The sequence below is a fragment of the Mytilus californianus genome, unplaced genomic scaffold (assembly GCF_021869535.1).
Source record: "Mytilus californianus isolate M0D057914Y unplaced genomic scaffold, xbMytCali1.0.p SCAF_5, whole genome shotgun sequence".
NCBI classification, from domain to species: domain Eukaryota; kingdom Metazoa; phylum Mollusca; class Bivalvia; order Mytilida; family Mytilidae; genus Mytilus; species Mytilus californianus.
In genome coordinates this window covers 88,562,505-88,582,659 of record NW_026262701.1, presented here as the reverse complement: position 1 = coordinate 88,582,659, position 20,155 = coordinate 88,562,505, and the positions used below count along the sequence as shown (strand labels likewise).

The 20,155-nt window shown below is 33.9% G+C and overlaps 1 protein-coding gene across 1 annotated transcript in view; it reads right to left on the bottom strand.

Moving 5' to 3' along the window:
* The window catches only part of LOC127701675 (uncharacterized), a 150,061-nt gene that overhangs the window by 13,221 nt on the left and 116,685 nt on the right, over positions 1 to 20,155 (bottom strand). The window contains exon 8 of the mRNA XM_052205672.1: positions 18,110 to 18,222. Within this exon, the coding sequence (XP_052061632.1) occupies positions 18,110 to 18,222 (113 nt within the window). The remainder of the gene's footprint in view (positions 1 to 18,109; positions 18,223 to 20,155) is intronic.

Here is a 20,155-nt window from a genome sequence, read left to right as displayed (position 1 = left end):
TCTTTAAAATATTTTTCTTTAAAAAGTAAGTCATGATACATATTGTAGCAAAACAGATGATTGAAAAGCATAAGTATTGTATGAGAGAAAGTCAGAGAGAGAGACAGAGAGAGAGAGAGACAGAGAGAGATTTATCAAATATTTACATACTATTATTGTAAAAATCAAATAGTCAGCGATCCATATTGTATACTTCATTATTTTCTATATTTAACCCGTTGATACCCTTGTCGGGTGGTAATGTATGGGGGTATTGTTATTAAATATTTGACACATCATAGTTTTCTGACACAGAATAAATGTGGTCAAAGAACTGAAAATTTTGAAATAGGACTTTTACCAATATCCAAAATCTATATACACGGTTAGATTCAGCATATCATAGAAAGCCAAGAATTTTCATTTTTAATGAAATGAAACAAAGTTTAATTTTGGAGCCTTTGGACCACAATGAGAACAAATTTGATAACAGACCCTAAAATCAAAAATCTAAATACAAGGTAAGATTCAGAATATCAAAGAACACCATATGTTTTCAATTTTTGTTGAAATCAAACAAAGTTTAATTTATGACCCCAATTTGGACAGATTCAGCACATCCAAGTACAAAAAGAATGTCATTATTTTTTTAATTTTTGGACAATATGAGCTAATTTTTTAAAGGGTTTCGCTTCATCAAAAAAAAGTTAGTTAAATACAAATGTAAATATGCAATACAAATTGTGTGTAGTTTTTATAGGAAGAAAAATAAAAAATTCATTTTGTTGTAAAATAATAATAATAATATATGTAGTAATAATAATAATAATTATACATGTAGTAATAATAATAATAATAATACATGTAATACTTATTCTGTATTTAAAGAGGGTTATACAGTTTGTTTTTAAAGAGGGTTATATAGTTAGCTGTAAAACTAATCTTCCCTGAGGCCCTTATGAAATACATTGAAATATAACAAACAAAGAATTACAAAATAATCAAACAAATACGCACATTAGCTAGTATGTAGGGAAATACCGCATCACAAACTTTCCTTCATTCATTTAAATATTTAATTTTCATGATTAGTTATAAAAATGTTAAAATAAACTAAATTTCAATTAACGTCATTGTTCCTGTCCTGGGATGGTAGTACAAGAAACTGGACACAATCATCTCTACAAGTTAACAAACTAAGTTTTTTGTTTTAAACATCTGTTTGCTTAGTAATAATATCTGTCCCTTTATCAGCATGAGATGACAGATTTACAGCTCTACTTAATCATTTTAAATGAAACTTTCATTCTGAAGGGTTTAGATGTAAGACTGAATACAAAGTATTTTAAAAATCTATATAACTTACCTTTAATTATACCTTAAATTATCTAATAATGAAGAGTAAATTTCAAAATATATTTATACATAATTTGTTCTCTGAAATTAAATTTGATGCTATATCTATTTTTAACTATGACTCTACTTATAATTTCTCTTTATTGTGTAAAACAGCTCTGAATTTGGATTGTGATAATATATCTGAAATAGCGTAGTTTCTGACAAAGAATAAACGATGTCTAAGAACTTAAAAAAATTGAAATTACACATTTACCTAGTATGGTCCAATATCTGATATCAAAATACATGGTTAGAATCAGCATATCAAAGAAACCCAAGATTTCAATTTTTGTTAATATCAAATAAAGTTTAATTTTGGACCCTTTGGACCTTAATGAAGACCAATTTGAAAACCGGGCCCAAAAACTATATACACAGTTATATTCAGCATATTAAAGGACCCCAAGAACTCAAGACTTTGAATTAGACCATTTTAAAATTGATCAAGAAATAAGCAATTTATTCAATGTATTTTGAAAAGTATTGTTTTTGGCCCCTTTTTTTCTTAATGATTGGAGTCATAACCCCCAAAATCAATCCCAACCTTCCCCTTTTTGGTATGGAACCTTGTGGTAAAAAATTTTGATGAAATCAAACAAAGTTTATTTTGGACCCTTTGGACCTCAATGTGCACCAATTTGATAACAGGGCCCAAAATCCAAAATCTATAGGTTGTACTTCTGTAAATATAGACAATACAAATTCCCATATGAACTCCTTTTACAGCAAAAACTGTGCCACTTTTACTTTGAAGTTTCGTAAAAAATTATATCCTAGAATGGAAAGTTCATATGCACTACTATTTTTTACAAAGGTCAAAATATAGGGCTGCGTGGCATATTTTCAATATTTATATGCCCCGAACATCTAAGAGTTTAAACTTATACTAAAATTCTGTACTACCCCTCCCTTCACTTTGGGCCTTCCTCAGAATTCAATTTAGCCGCTGACCATGTGTATTTATACTGGTAACATTCACAAGTTATGGCTCTAAGAGACAATATTTGGGAACCAGTACGTAAACAAAACAAAATATCTATGAATATTATATATCTCCCCAAAAGAGGCGTGGTTTGTGAAACAGCGTAGACACATAACTTGGGAATGTTACCAGCCCTATATTTTGACATTTGAAATAAATAGTAGCGCACATGAACTTTCCATTCTAGGATATCATTTTTTACGAAACTTCATAGTAAAAGTGGCACAGTTTTTGCCGTAAAAGGAGTTCCTATGGGAATTGCATTGTCTATATTTACAGAAGTGCAACCTATATTGACTGAAAAAGAGAACATGTAGAATTTCACCAAATCTGGTTTATCTTCAGAGATTTTAATGAAATTAACTCAAATATAAAGTTTTATGAATATTTCATGAATGAGAAAATCCTGGGCCTTAAATGACTCAGCATAAATTCACAGTTTACAGTATACATTGTTTACCTAAAGTCCTGTATGCAAAGTAAATTCATAATATGTGCATATATATATATGTAATTTAAATTGGTAAGAAGTGCTTATATTTACTCTTCGCAGTCATTGAAACTCATAGATCCTTGATTAACATTGTTGTTGGGTTGATTTTGGTCCTGTCAAAAACCCCTAAGTAAGCCGTAACACCTGAATGTGCTTCTTGTGACAGCGGCATAAAAAACAAGCTAGAGATACAAAAATAACTGTATAAAACTAACAATATTGTGTTCTATCTTAAAGATATACTAAATATTCCATATTCACAGAAACAGCAGAATTATTTTTGCAAATGTGAGGCCCAAGTGGCAAACACAGAGAAAAATCTCTAACTCCGGGGTTATTAAACAGATAATTTAACTTGTAAAGGCTGTGATTTTATTATTATAAAGGTCTATTTATAGAAAACAATAACTTTGATTGAAGTTATGCACAAAACAGATTTTAGCAGTCAGTTATGTAAATCTTTTTATGAATTTATATATCAAACTGGTAACTTCATACATACAACTTTTGCAAATATGGCTTTGTTTAAACACTTCTAGTTCATATATTAGCCAAATTGTGTTAGATATATGGTAAGAGATGATATTATTGTGACAAGATTTCTAAACTGACCATTTGAGGAAGAAATTGTGAACTTTTATAGATAAATGGACACACAGTAAGATGTGGCCTGGAGACAGAGGCAAGATTTGATACTTTATATAATCTTAAATGTTGGAAATATTAACTATTCATATATTAATGATAGTATTCTGAAATGCTTTCAATTTGTTATAAAAGTAGTTTCATACAGGTTCTAGGCATTTCATGTCAGAAAACATGCACATAGGGTAAATTGACATTAATTAAAGTCTTGATTTCAAGTTCTTTAAAATTGGAAACAGGGGTGGGGGTATTAAATGTACTGTAAGAAAAGTTAGAGTACATGCAGAGATTTCTTTTAGGCTATGATTCTAATAAATAAGTATTGTTGTGAGGAAAAGTGTTCTTCAAAAGTATTCTGTTTGAATAAATGTTAGTATAGGTTGCACTTTGTAAATACAGCTGTTTCACAAACAACGCCTCTTTTTGGGAGATATATAATATTCATAGATATTTTGTTTTGTTTACCTACTCATTCCCGGATATGATCTCTATGTTTCATCTCGTAGAGACATAACTTGGGAATGTTATCAGTATAAATATGGTTTTTTGAAGGTAAAAACCTTGTTTATGATAAATCTGTACCTACCTGTCTGAAAAAAACATTTGCAATTACCCCTCGGTAACCCCACACAATAGCTAACTTTTAAATTATCTCCTTTTAACGATCTCCCGAATAGAAAATCACTTTACCTCAGGCGGAAATAACAATATACATTATATAAAAATAACTTCCTCAGGTGGGGAGGTGGGTAGAGTCAGACAGGTAAGTACAGATTTATCATAAACAAGGTTTTTACCTTCAAAAAACCATAGTTTATATCAAAATCTGTACTTACCTGTCTGAAAAACATTTGCAAAGAATTTGCAGCATTACACCAAAGGTGGTGGGTAAGAGGAAGAAAGTAACCAGTAAAACAAATTAAATTATCTACCTTAATACTTCTTCTCTTTTCTGTTAGCCGTACGCAAAATTGCAGCTTTTGCAAAACGAGATTCTAAATCTTGTACATCCTTCAAATAATATGAAGTGAATGTTGTCTCACTTGACCAATGAGCTGCTTTTAAAATTTCCTGAGAGGAAAGTCCATTGAATAAAGCCTAAGAAGTTGATAGCTTTCTAGTATCATGAGCTCCTACTGACTGTAGAGTGTCTTCATTTGCATGTTCATATGCACATTTAACTGTATCAACTATCCATCTTGCTATGGAATCCTTAGAAGCCTCTACATGATGATTCTTTTGATATGTTATAGAAAATCTTTGTGATTTGCGCAAAATTTTAAGTTCTTTTAACATAAGCTATTAGTGCTCTACACGGGCACAGCAGTAAATCGTTTGCATCTGTAGCATAGTTTTCAAATTTGGGAATGAATACTGGCTCAAACACGGTTTATTTAAAGATTGAGTTTTAGCAAGAAACTGCATATTTGGCAATAACCGTATACCTCGTTGCTCTTTTCTGAAATGTTTGTCATTAATAGTGAAACTGTGTATTTCACTGACACTTGCAGCAGAAGCTAATGCCAGAAGAAAAACTGTCTTCATGGTTAAATATTTTAATTCTGCTTCCTCTAGTGGTTCAAAAGGAGTCCTTGTTAACACTAGCAAAACCAACGACAAATCACAATTTGGCGCCAACTGTCTTATTGGTGGATTAATGTTGTATAATCCTTTAATTAAATTACGCAAATCCATGTTAATTGAAATCTTATCTTTAGATGAATGTATTAAAGATATTGCTGACTTGTAACCAGCTAAAGTGCTTGGCTTACAATTTTTAACAGTATGTAAAAACATAAGAAATTCAGCTATTTCTGGCACAGTTGACATACTGGGATTGATACTCCTTTCATGACAACAGCTGTCAAATAAGTTGAGCCTTGCATTATAACTTGTCTGTGTAGACTGTTTTCGTGAATTGGAAATAATTGAAGCAATTTTTGGTGAAAATCCTTTTGCAGTGTATGCTTTTTTGACACTTTCCAAGCTACAAGATTTAGAACACTTGGATTTGGATGGTAAATTTCATTTTGACTTAAAAGATTTTGTTGGACGGGCCGTTGTATTGGAAAGTCTATTAACAGGTTGAGAAGTTGACTGTACCATGACTGTCGTGGCAAGATTGGGGCTATCAGTAAAATTGCACAGTCCTCTTTCTGTATTTTTTGTAATACTCTGTTTAAAATTATTGGTGGAGGGAAGGCATAAGCAAAAATGCCTGTCCATTTCATCGACAGTGCATCAACTGACACTGCTGTTTCTTCCGTCCAAGGAGAGCAAAACACAGGCAGCTTCTAGTACATTGAAGTCGCAAAAAGATCTATTACTGGTGTTCCTAGCTGAAGGAACAACAAGTTTACTATTGTCATATCTAACGCCTATTCTGTCAAACGAATGGTCACTTTCCCCCTTGTCAGGGCATCTGCTATAATATTCTTTTCCCTGGAATATAAACTGCTTGTATTTTGACATTGTGATTAATGGACCATTTCAAAAGATCCCATGCCAAGTTACAAAGCTCTGGGGATCAGGTCCCTCCCTGTTTGTTCAGATAACTGACAATAGTTGCATTGTCTGTTCTCACTAGAACACTTTTGTATTGTACTTTTCTCAGAAAGGTTTGCAGTGCTAACTGCACAGCCTTGAGTTCTAGCCAATTGATGTGTTTCACTTTGAACTGAGGTGGCCAAATACCTGCTATCTGATAATTGTTTATATGAGCTCCCCATACCGACTGTGACGCATCTGTCACTATAGTCACCTGAGCAGATTCCTGTTCTAATAACACTCCCTCAAAATAATTTCTTCGGTTTAGCCACGAGAACAGATGTTCCTGAAGAGGTTGATACAATGAAATCAAACGATTTAAACTGTGTAGCGCTGGTCTCGACCAAGCTAGAAGATAAAGCTGAAGTGGTCTCATGTGCAGTCGGGCCCATGGAACCAAATCTATGCATGAAGCCATTAGACCAAGTAGTCTCAACATTGCACGTGCCTCTACTTTGTGAATGTAGAAATATTTGAATCATCTGACTTATATTTTAGAATCTCTCTTGAGACGGAAAAAAAGACCCTCTTTTAAGTGAATCACTGCTCTAGATATTCTATTATTTGAGTCAGAATTAAACAATATTTTTCCACATTGATTATCAAACCAAGATTTTTTAACAATTCCTGAGTGTACTTAATTGTTTTGTCAGCTTCACTTTGCTGCTGTTTTTTAACATCCAATCGTCCAGGTACATGAATATGTGAATGATTTGTTTTCACAGAAACGCACCTACTCCTGCCATCACTTTTGTGAAAATCCTTGGATTCACAAAATCTAAAATTAAACCGTTCTTCACTATCTGAAGTACTAACTTGTCTCGAGTTATTTGAGTCCACTGACTGTGGAAATGTAACAACCGATTTCGTACCTGGAGACTAACCGCAGACAAATAATTGTTTATTTCTTGAAATTTTCTGGGAGGAATTTTTCCATGAAAAAGATCCTTTTCCTCCTTGTTTTGCTGGTAAGGCACGAAAATTAGACGAAGTTTCAGTGCCACGACGGTCATAAGAATCTTGCTTATCAAATCTTGAATTTTTTGCAGGTTTGATGAAGGTTACATTAGAAGTTTCTTGAGATTTTCTTTTTCTTGATCCTTAATCAAATTTTTGCCCCAAGGAACAAAAGAACGATAAACGTTTTGCGTTTCTTTAGCATCCCTTATATTTTCAGCAGAAGAATGCAAAGTATCAAAATATTTACCACCAAAAAGTTGTGCGCCATTCAAAGGTATATTCGACAATTTAGCTGATGTGGCTTTGCTACTGAAATCTATATTTTTCAAGAAAATTTTCTTCTGTTTAAAACAGAATTAGCAATTATGCGTGAAGTCATATCTGCCATTCATTTGAAACAGGCTACTAAAGCTGAACATGCTTCTTCCCTGTCATCCTCTGATTCTGCAACATCAATATAGCTTGCTATCAAAGAACCATATGAAACACTTCTGAACAATGTCCTAGCTGAATTGTCAACTTTTTTAAATTCAGTATCCATTTCCTTATGGAAAGAAGGTAAGGAATGAGAAAACTTTTTACGGTCTACAAAACCTTTTTTCTTATTGTTCATAGTAGAAGACAAACCCTCCTGTATATTATCATCAAGCCTGGGCGGAGAACAAAATTCAGTGAAATCTTGTTTAGAAACCATAAAGGCCTTGTCATCTCTTAGGCGAACTGATCTTTTTTTAAGCCTACCTGACATAGCTTCCTTTTCAACATTCTTGAAAACTTCAATTGTAGTACCCTCTAATGGTAATTTCAAATGAGTTGCTTTGTCTGAATTGCCATGATTTAGTCTTGAAGGCAAATAAGAAGTTCTGACTGAATCTACTTCAGTTTCCTCTGAACAATTTATTTTCAATTTTGCCGTCAATTTATGAAGAAAATTGTTCCTTTTAAATTGATCAGTAGATCCTGGTGATCCTTCACTAAACAGAGAAAATTCCTGATCGTGAGAAGGTTACGACTGAGAGTGAGAATCATTATTGTTTTCGTCAGAAATAGCTGACCCACCTATACTTATCTCATCTTCATGTGAAACAAAAGAAATCTGATTATCAGAAGGCATAAATTTACTGTAGGTTTTGACCTAGAAAATGATTGACTTTAAGAATTTACACAATTCGAGTCAATGGGGGCATGCATATGTTTTTGATTCATTGTATCTGCATCACTTGCATTTAAGCCCTGTGCCTGTGGCAACAAATGTTTGAGTTGAATTGGAACCTGATCCGCTATTTATTTGTGAAATTCAACAGCTCGTAATGTACCCCAGGTGTACTACTAGTATTAGTTCTCTGTGTCTCATGATCATCTTCACAGTGTTCAATTTTGACTTTTGAATGTTTTGTGTCCGACGCCAATTCACTCGGCTTTGTAACATTCTTTTTGCCTACGTCCTGCACAGAAGAGTTTCCGGCAAAAGGAAGCTTGGCTCTTGCTTTATCTAACATTTTATCAACCAAAGATATCCTTTCATCGTCCCATACGTGGCAAATAACACAAGGAAAAGCCTTATGACAAATTCTGTGTCTATAACACTCTTCATTAGTGTCTATGACGTTCATCCGCGAACTACATCTTATACAACTTTTATACTTATCTTCCATTACTTTTTCTTCTCTCAATGTCTATTTTTTCCACGTATTTTTAATCGATTGCGTGATCCAAAATGTGGTTAGACGGTAGCCATTTTCCGCTAAAGGTAAAGTAATTTTCTATTCGGGAGATCGTTAAAGGGAGATAACTTAAAAGTTAGCAATTGTGTGGGGTTACCAAGGGGTAATTGCAAATGTTTTTCGGACAGGTAAGTACAGATTTTGATATAAACTACACATGGACAGCGGCTAAATTGAATTCTGAGGAAGGCCCAAAGTGAAGGGAGGGGTATTACAGTATTTTAGTATAAGTTTAAACTCTTAGAAGTTCGCGGCATATAAATGTTGAAAATATGCCGCACAGCCCTATATTTTGACCTTTGAAAAAAAATTAGTAGTGCATATGAACTTTCCATTCTAGGATATAAATTTTTACAAAACTTCAAAGTAAAAGTGGCACAGTTTTTGCCGTAAAAGGAGTTTCTATGGGAAATTGCATTGTCTATATTTACAGAAGTACAACCTATATACACGGTTAGATTCAGCATATCAAAGAACCCCATATATTCATATTTTGTTCAAATCAAACAAAGTTTAATTTTGGACCCCAATTAAGACCCTTAAAAAATGGGCCCAAAATCAAAAATCTAAATCCACTGTTAGATTCCGCATATCAAAGAACCCCAAGAATTCATTTTTTTTTTTTAATCAAACAAAGTTTAGTTTTGGACCCCTTGGACCTCTGTGTGGACGAATTTTAAGACAGGCCCCAAAATAAAAAATAGGAATATCAAAAAACACCAATTATTCAAATTTTGATAAAATCAAACAAATTAAATTTTGAATCATTTAGACCTTTATATGGACTAATTCAAAAACGGCCCAAAATCAAAATTCCAAATACACGGTTAGATTCATAATATTAGAGAACCCCAAGAATTCAAGTTTTTCAATTAAAACCAATTGAAATTGGTCAAGAAATAATCAACTGATACAAAGTATTACAAAAGTATTGTTTTTGTTCCCTTTTTCCTAAACAGTTTAGGCCATGACCCCAAAATCAATCCCAACATTCCTTTTTTGGTATGAAACCTTGTGGTAAAATTTCATAGAGATCCATACACAAGTAATTGTCCTGAAGCAAGAAAAATGCTTGCTTTTTGGCCCCTTTTGGCCCTTAATTCAAACCAACTATAACAATAACCCCCAAAAACAATCCAAACCTTTCTATTGTGGTATGGAACCTTGTGCTACAATTTCATATTGATCCGTACACTTAAACTCAAGTTATTGTCTAGAAACCAAAATGTCTTCGGACGACAATTTTTTTGGCCCCTTTTTGGCCCTTTAATTCCTAAACAGCTAGGACAATAACCCCCAAAATCGTTCCCAACCATTCTATTGTGGTATGGAACCTTGTGCTATAATTTTATATCGAGACATACACCCATACTCAAGTTATTGTCTGGAAACCAAAATGTCTTTGGATGTCAAATGTCTTCGGAGGACATATGTTTAGGCCACTTTTGGTCCCTAATTCCTAAACATGTAGGACAATAACCCCCAAAATCAATCCCAACCTTCCTATTGTGGTATGGAACCTTGTGCTACAATTTCATAGAGATCCATACGCTTATACTCAAGATATTGTCTGGGAACCAAAATGTCTTCGGATGACGACGCAGACATCGCTAAAACATATTACGAACGCAAAAAAAATGCGGTCGTATAACAACTATTTGCTTTAGATATTTGATAACCGATAATTAGAAATTTAAACCTATACAAATGAAACTTTTATTTGGAAAAAAAAACCTGCAAAAAGCCCTATTTATAATTTATTTATCAACGGAACCCATCTATGTTGTTACAAGTCAGTAGGTAATGACTGATACATCGTCGATGACGGTCTGTTCAGATGAAGAGTTTATGTCTTTTTCTTGGTTTTTAAGGGGCCTCAGTGGCCGAGTGGTCTAAGTAGTTACTACTGTAATCACTAGCCAGTCAACACTGAGGTTGTGAGTTCGAACCCCGCTCGTGCGGGTGCACTCGACTCCAATCTTAATTGACTAGGATTGTCAGTTTTCCTATCGAAGGTCGGTGGTTTTTTTCCGGGCACTCCGGCTTCTTCCACCAATAAAAACTGGCCGCCATGAAATAGCCCAAAAGCGGTGCTTAAAAGTGGCGTTAAAACACCAAAAATCAAATCAAATCTTGGTTTTTAATATTTCCATACTTAGTGGCATAAATTGATGAGTTCAAATGTCTTAAATTTGACAGTTATCAGAAAAAAACTACTGTCAACGCCATTCATCGTGTAATTGTCACGTGATCACCATCTTATTAAAAATCATTGATTCTGACACGCTTTGAATTCTATGGCATAAAAAGGGTCAATTGATAAGGTTTGCATCACCCAAATTACTTAAAATATATTTAAGACTAATATTCATTGATTTATTTCCAGAAAATAAAATAACTAAAATCATGTCACGTCTCCTTAAAGAGAAGATTATAAACTTTAAAAAAACAGACATAGGAAGGAGGGACGATGGACACAAAGTGATGGCAAAAGCTCACATGGCCTTTTGTGTCATGTGAGTTTAAAAGTGGAAGATTTAAATTGCAAACGGGAGTAACATAGGAGGCCTCAAAATCAGGTTTTTGTCTACAGTCAGAAGAATCACAGGTATGCATACTTTCAAACCACATTTTAGTGCTCTATTAAGGTATGGTGGTTAAGAAACAACATGGTATATCACTTTTGCATATAGTTGTATTACTGCCATTCTTCAGAAAGATACCGGTAAAACAAAATTTCAGTTGACAAAATGTGTTTCAAACTTTAGTAGGTCTATGAAAACAATTTCTATTAACTTGTAATTAAATATTTTTATAAAACCATGTTAAAAGTTTCAAGTTTTGGTTTACCTGTACATTTTTAAAACATAAATAAAAGAAAAATGTGACACGTATGCCCTCCTTGTATATATGCAAATTTTTGTCAATGCACTAGTCCAAACCTATTGACGTTTGTTTTCTTTGAATCTTAATGACATTTGTTTCAATAAAATTGTCATTAGAGATTGCTTGTAGGGTTTGAGTGCTCTCATTGTTCAATAACAAACAGTAATTGGGTAACTCGTGAACGATGTAAATGCCAAAATTCAAACTTGATCTGTGTTTGGTGGTAATAAGCATTGTGTTTTAGTTTCATAACATTTAGTTGAGGCAAACTAAAGTTAGAGAACGGAAACCAATATCGGGACGTACGTACTGACGGACGTATACAGATGGACAATGGTATACCCTAATGCCCCATTCGCCTAGCGGCGGGTGCATAAACTAGAGGCTCTCAAGAGCCTGTGTCGCTCACCTGACTCTACTTTGGTTTTAGAAATCATGTAAAGATAGATAAAAATCATAACAGATACCCAAATAATGATTGAGGTCAAATTTTGATTAATATTGGTCCCGTTATTTAATAAAATATACTGGTGGCCATCTTGAACAGTAAATCGGCAACAAAGTAGCAACACTTGGTCAGCACTTCATAAGGAACATTCATGCCATGTTTGGTTTCATTCCATTCAGTGGTACTCTAAAAGAAGACATTTGTATGTATTTCCCATAGGGTACTATGTTAAACTAAGCCCCCCCCCCCTAGCGGCCATCTTGGATGATGGATCGACTGCAAAGTAACAACACTTGGTCAGCAACTCATAAGGAACATTCATGCCATGTTTGGTTCAATTCCATTCAGTGGTTCTCTAAAAGAAGACAATTGTATGTATTTCCCATAGGGTCCTATGTTAAACTAAGTCCCCCGCTGTCGGCCATCTTGGATGATGGATCGGCTGCAAAGTAACAACACTTGGTCAACATCTCATAAGGAACATTCATGCCATGTTTGGTTCCATTCCATTTATTGGTTCTCTAAAAGAAGACATTTTTATGTATTTCCCAAAGGGTCCTATGTAAAACTAAGTCCCCCGCTGGCGGCCATCTTGGATGATGGAATCGGCTACAAAGTAACAACACTTGGTCAGCATCTCATAAGGAAGATTCATGCCATTTTTGGTTTCATTCCATTCAGTGGTTCACTAAAAGAAGACATTTGTATGTATTTCCCATAGGTCCTTTGTTAAACTAAGTCCCCTGCTGTCGGCCATCTTGGATGATGGACCGACTGCAAAGTAACAACACTTGGTCAGCACCTCATAAGGAACATTCATGCCATGTTTGATTTCATTCCATTCAGTGGTTCTCTAAAAGAAGACATTTGTATGTATTTCCCATAGGGTCCTATGTTAAACTAAGTCCCCCGCTGGCGGCCATCTTGGATGATGGATCGGCTACAAAGTAACAACACTTGGTCAGAACCTCATAAGGAACATTCATGCCATGTTTGGTTTCATTCCATTCAGTGGTTCTCTAAAAGAAGACAGTTGTATGTATTTCCCATAGGGTCCTATGTTAAAGTAAGTCCCCCGCTGGCGGCCATCTTGGATGATGGACCGACTGCAAAGTAACAACACTTGGTCAGCATCTCATAAGGAACATTCATGCCATGTTTGGTTCCATTCCATTCAGTGGTTCTCTAAAAGAAGACATTTGTATGTATTTCCCATAGGGTCCTATGTTAAACTAAGTCCCCCGCGGGTGGCCATTTTGGATGATGGATCGGCTACAAAGTAACAACACTTGGTCAGCACCTCATAAGGAACATTCATGCCATGTTTGGTTTCATTCCATTCAGTGGTTCTCTAAAAGAAGACATTTGTATGTATTTCCCATAGGGTCCTATGTTAAACTAAGTTCCCTGATGGCGGCCATCTTGGATGATGGATCGGCTACAAAGTAACAACACATGGTCAGCACCTCATAAGGAACATTCATGCCATGTTTGGTTTTATTCCATTCAGTGGTTCTCTAAAAGAAGTCATTTGTATGCATTTCCCATAGGGTCCTATGTTAAACTAAGTCCCCCGCTGGCGGCCATCTTGGATGATGGATCGGCTACAAAGTAACAACACTTGGTGAGCACCTCATAAGGAACATTCATGCCATGTTTGGTTTCATTCCATTCAGTGGTTCTCTAAAAGAAGTCATTTGTATGCATTTCCCGTAGGGTCCTATGTTAAACTAAGTCCCCCGCTGGCGGCTATCTTGGATGATGGATCGGCTACAAAGTAACAACACTTGGTCAGCACCTCATAAGGAACATTCATGCCATGTTTGGTTTCATTCCATTCAGTGGTTCTCTAGAAGAAGTTCAAAATGTAAAAAGTTAACGCCGACGACGGACGACGCAGGACCCCAAGTGATGAGATGCTAAAAACAAGTATAGATTCTTTTTTGGAAAGTCAGGATCTACATTTATCCCTGTATAAAACACGTTTACAATTGAAAAATGTCAATTTAACATATCTGCTTTCAGTTTATTGGAAACAGTTGACTTCTTCCAATTTCTATAAATCAAATCGTATAAATTCATATGAAACTTTATTAAACTAATTAAAATCCCAAAAGTGACTTGCTTCCTTTTCATTAAAAAATAAACTTATTTTAGTTAACCTTCATCAAGAACAATTAATTTTAACTATTCGTTGGAATTAAATATAGGAACCAATTTTTTTGAAATCAGTTGTTTTTTAATTTTTTAATAGTTTCCATTACAAAGAATTTGTATTCCCTTTCCTTTAGAAACATAATAATGTTCTATGTCAAGAAATTTAGAATTAAACGATTTATTTAAACAAAAACCTATTTTCATCCCATCATACAAGTTGAAGAGACTTTGATACAGAAATGTAGACACTATCCTGATGGCAAGAAGTAATAAGGGATATTTTACACTTTAAATGGTTCCCAAATTGATCCTTATAACAACATTTTGCTATAAGTTACTGTAGGTTAATTTCATTCACCTGTCTACAGCTACAATGTATTCATCAATAACAATATTTGACAGCAAAAAAATTTGAGTCATATATAATCACCATAAAACGTCTAAAACCAAACCAAGATAACATGCTTATCGGGCGCAGCTTGATACGACCGCAGAGGTCGAACCCTGAACAGTTGGGACAAGTATGGACACTACATTCAAACTTGATACAGCTCTGAATTTGGATAGTGATTAAATATTTGACACATCATAGGTTTCTGACAAAAAATAAATGTGGTCAAAGGACTAAAAATTTTGAAATTGGACATTTACCAATTATGGTCCAATATCTAAAATACACGGTTAGATTCAGCATATCCAAGTACACCAAGTATTTAATTAATTTATTTATTAATGGACAATATAACTACATTCTAAAAGGGGTTCGCTTCATAAAAAAATCTATATATATGTATATATATATTTAGCACTCTGAAAATTAGTTTATACAGAATAACAAACAAACCTACCACGAAAAATAAAAAATGAAAAAAATAATTTCCAAAATATCATTCATCACTAGTACAATATGTCTTAAAAAATCTATAAAACTTGCCTTTACTTATTTTTCATAATATCTAATAATGAACAGTAAATTTCAAACTATTTTTATCAAAATTTCTTCTCTAAAATTAGAATTTGATGCTATACCTATTTTTAACTATGAATCTACTAACTATTTCTATTAATTGTGCAATACGGCTCTGAATTTGGCTTTTGATTAAATATTTGACATAACATAGGTTTCTGAAACAGAATGAATGTGTTTCAAACAACCTCATATATTCAATTTTTGACAAAAACAAACAAAGTTGAAATTTGGACCCTTTGGACCTAAATGTGGAACAGTTTGATAATGGGGTCCAAAATCTAAATAAACGATTAGATTCAGCTTACCAATAAAAGAACAGAGTTCCAATGTCCCCCGCGTTGCACATATTTTATCTATCTGGCAAGAATTGTACCCGGGAGAGCACTAACGAGGCCATTTTCCCAAAATTTAATATTTCCAAGGGACATAACTCTTTTAAAAAAGTCGATCAGCCACCATTATAGAACTTGTCCGAGGTATTGCTGATATTAACCTATAGTATAAATTTTATAAACATTTGGCAAGAATTGTACCTGTGAGAGCGCTAACGAGGCCATTTTCCATAAATTTAACATTTCCAAGGGGCATAACTCTTTCAAAAAAGGTTGATCGGCCACTATTATACAATTTGTCCGAGATATTGCTGATATCAACCTATAGTATAAGTTTTATAAAAATCTGGCAAGAATTGTACCTGTGAGAGCGCTAACAAGACCGGATAGACACACGGACTGACGGACGCCCGGTATTTCCATGTCCCCCCCCCCCCGCAACACGTTACGCGTGGAACAATTAATACTATATATTCAATTTTTGTTGAAATCATACAAAAAAAGTTTAATATTGGACCTAAATTTGGACCAACTTTAAAACTTGGCCGAAACTAAAAATCTAAATACATGTTTAGATTCAGCATATGAAAGGACCCCAAGAATTAAATTTTTGTTAATATCAAATAAAGTTAAATTTTGGACCCTTTGGACCTTAATGTAGACCAATTTAAAAACCGGGCCCAAAATCCAAAAACTATATACGCAGTTAGATTCAGCACATTAAAGAACCCCAAGAATTTCAGACTTTGAATTAAACCCCATTGAAATTGGTCAAGAAATAAGCAATTTATTCAATGTATTTGAAAAGTATTGTTTTTGGTCCCTTTTTTTCTTAACTCCCAAAATCAATTCCAACTTTCCTTTTTTTGGAATGGAATCTTGTGGTACAATTTCATAGAGATCAGTTGACTTATACTCAAGTTATTGACCGGAAACCAGAAAATCCTAGTTTTTTCACCCTAATTCCTAAACGGTTTGGGTCATAACCCCCAAAATCAATTCCAACCTTCCTTTTGAGGTATTGAACTTTGTGGTACAATTTCATAGAAATCAATACACTTATACACAAGTAATTGTCCTGAAAGAAGAAAAATGCTTGTTTTTGGCCCCTAATTCCTAAACAGTTAGGACAATAACCCAAAAAATCAATCTCAACCTTCCTTTTGTGGTATGGAACTGTGTGGTACAATTTCATAGAGATCTATTTACTATTAAGTTATTGTCTGGAAACCAAATGTCTGACAAGACGAAGACGACATCGTTAAACCATTTTACGACCGCAAAAATGTTGCGGTTGAATAAAAACTGCCAAAAAAAAGACAAAAAATTTGTTTTACATGTTTTATCCCCATCTTTTTACAATATTATTTGGAATGTTCATTTTGGTTGGTTAAAAGGAAAATTGGTGAGAATTATGAAAGTTACACACTTTAAATACGACTGTGATCATGTTCAGTTGTATTAAGTCTCCTCTATTTAGCATTATTTTCTTGATGTTTAAGACAGTAACATCTCACACTGATCCTTCAGACTAGACAGAGTTGAAAAGGTAATGTAAGATGTTTGAATCAATGGCAATATGTCCTACTTGTTATAAAGCCAGTTGAGGAACAAATTAGAGCTGTCTCCATAGCGGGACTAATACCCCCTGTATATGCATTTTAGTATTGAGGCAATGACGTTTTGAGATTATTGGTTTTATACAGTCATTGCCTCTGTGTTAGATTGACACATGTTTATTGGCAGGTCTTTCTGGAAGATTATACAGACCAAGGAACATAGTCTGAGGTTTGTATACTGTAAATAAGAAATTAAAGGTCAAGGTAAAGGTCAGTATGATGCTTCTGCATACAAAGTTCTAAGGTACAAAAGTTTTAAGCAAGACATAAATCAGACAAGGTAAAACTATCGAAGGGGTTCAAGGTTAGAGTGACCTGACTTGGTATATGACATACCCCAACCCCATGATGCAACTGCATACCATGTTTGGTAAATCTAAGTTTAACGGTACAAAAGATACGGCATGAATTGGATAAGGTTTTATTCTCATAGGGGTCAAAGTCAATGTCAGAGTGAACTGACTTTGGTATAAGACACACCCCAAGCCCATGTTTCAACTGCATAGCAAGTTTGATTAACTTAAGTTTTAAAGTACAAAGGTTATGAGCAGGACACGAATTAGATTAGGTTTTACTATCATAGTGGCCCAGGGCCAACCTAAGGTCAGAATAACCTCACATTAGTATGTTGCATATCCCAAACCCATGATGCAACTACATCCAAGTTTGGTTATCCTAAGTTTTCCGGCACAAAAGTTTAGCGACGGACACGAATTGGACAAGGTTTTACTATCATAGTGGTCAAAGGTCAAAGTCAAGTCAGAGTGACCTTACTTTAGTATATAAACACCCCCCGGACAGACGAATGGACGGACAGACAGATGGACTGATGGTGATTCCCATATAACCCCCAAATTTTGTTAAATATCAGTTATATCCATAAACATATGAAAGTGTTTTGTCAAATGAATTATTCTGAATGTGCTAAATGGTTTTCTAATTATTTATATAGATAACATGTAAACTTACATTATGGCCAGAGGTTCCCTGTGTGTCTGTAGAATTTGCATATTCTTCTTCATTCAAGTTTTTCAGTTGTAGACCTGAATTGGCATATTCATCATCAGGGTTATTATTCACAGCTGAAAATAAATTTCTTTTATTCAATAGCAACAACATATTTCAAACAGAATACAACCAAAAGTTTGGGTGCAATGATATATCATATAGTAATGCACAGGTGTAAATAAAGCTTCAAATTAGTGATGTCACCACGGACAAAAAAATATGTTATAAATATCTTTTTACAACATTTGCTTTACAATTAAAGGGTTATTGCATGATTTTTGTGAAAATATTATCCCTGGTAGAATATATATTGCATTTACAAGCACCAGCAATATACAAATCTACTCAGGACAATATTCACCAATGTTCATGCAAGGACCACATAATATTGATTTCAATTAACTGGACAGGTTATTCATTCATTTCATTTATTTATTCAAATGGTGAATGACTAGACACATTCAAAAAGCATTTTTCGACCTGAGATCACTATCACAATACCCTTCTGGGGTAAAGCAATTGATGTAACTTATCTTTAAATTACAAATTTAATTCCACAGCAGTAAATCAAGGAAAATCTATTCATTTATATATTTCAGTGCAAGACTGAGCTAAATTGCAAATAAATTGAGTTTCAAATATACCCCATTATCAATTTCACACTTCAATGGCAATCTGGGTAAACTGATGAGCTAAAATTGTTGAGCTTATATTCTTAATTCAATCACATCCTTTACTTCACAGTTTATTTTTGTATGTAGATAACATTTTTTGATTTTTTTGTGCTGAGTTTGGAGATTGAGTGCAGCTGACAAATAACTAGCTATGATCGACAGAAAATGAAGTGTCTTTATAACGGTATCAAAAGATACAAACGTTTTTGTTGAGCGAAACATCTAAAGCATGTATATCTATATATAGTGTATTCTGGGTTTCACCAATACTTACAAGTTCCTTTGGTAAGAAGTGATGAATGTAAAACTGAAATAAATATTAACCCTTAACTTTCACTTTATATTTTTTCATCTACATCTTGCTAGGTAAAATTGGCATACTTAATTTGATATCCATCTGTCTCATGGAATCATTGATTTAAATTCAAGAAATATGAAATTCTTATCTTATCCCACCAATTCTGTATGTGCCTGTCCCAAGTGAGGAGCCTGTAATTTAGTGGTTGTTGTTTGTTGCTGTAAATCATATTAATTTTTCGTTCATTGTTTTGTACATAAATCAGGCCATTTATTTTCTCATTTGAATTTTTCTAAATTTGTCATTTTGTGGCCTTTTAAAGCTGACTATGCGGTATGGGTTTTGCTCATTGTTGAAGGCAGTACAGTGACCTATAGTAGTTAACTTATATGTCATTTGGTCACTGGTGGAGAGATGTCTCATTGGCAATCATACCACATCTTCTTATTCTTATATATACACCAAACGTAGTGAACCTATAACTTATAGGTATGAGAAATAGACCAAAATCCAGAAAAACCTGACAATGACCAATGAACATGATGAACCACTCAAACTGGTCGTCAGATGAACACTGAATCCTGAATGAAAGCCTGAATCGCTCACCATGTAAATATTATGCCGTTTTAGTATATTTTTTTTCCTTTTGCAATCAGTTATGTTTGCTTATTTGTAGCATTTTTGCAGGTCTTGTATCGATGATCATTTTTACTGTTTACAATTTATGATTGTATATACCTATCTATTAAAGTTTTAAGATAAAACAAAACCGTCACGTTATGGCAATAAACCCCATAACTAGTGTGACGATTTGGCCTTGTTGACTTACTTGTAGTTCTTATTTTGCTGATCTTTTTTGCTTTTTAAAGTTTCAAACTGACTCCTATATATTGACAAAAATGCAAAAAATAGATAACCAAAGCGCGAATGCGCTGTAAAGGCAGTTACCTACAGGTTTTGTGATTTTATTATCCAGATTGATTATAAGGAAACATACTGTAAATTCAGAAATTATTGCGAGGTTTTTATTAATGC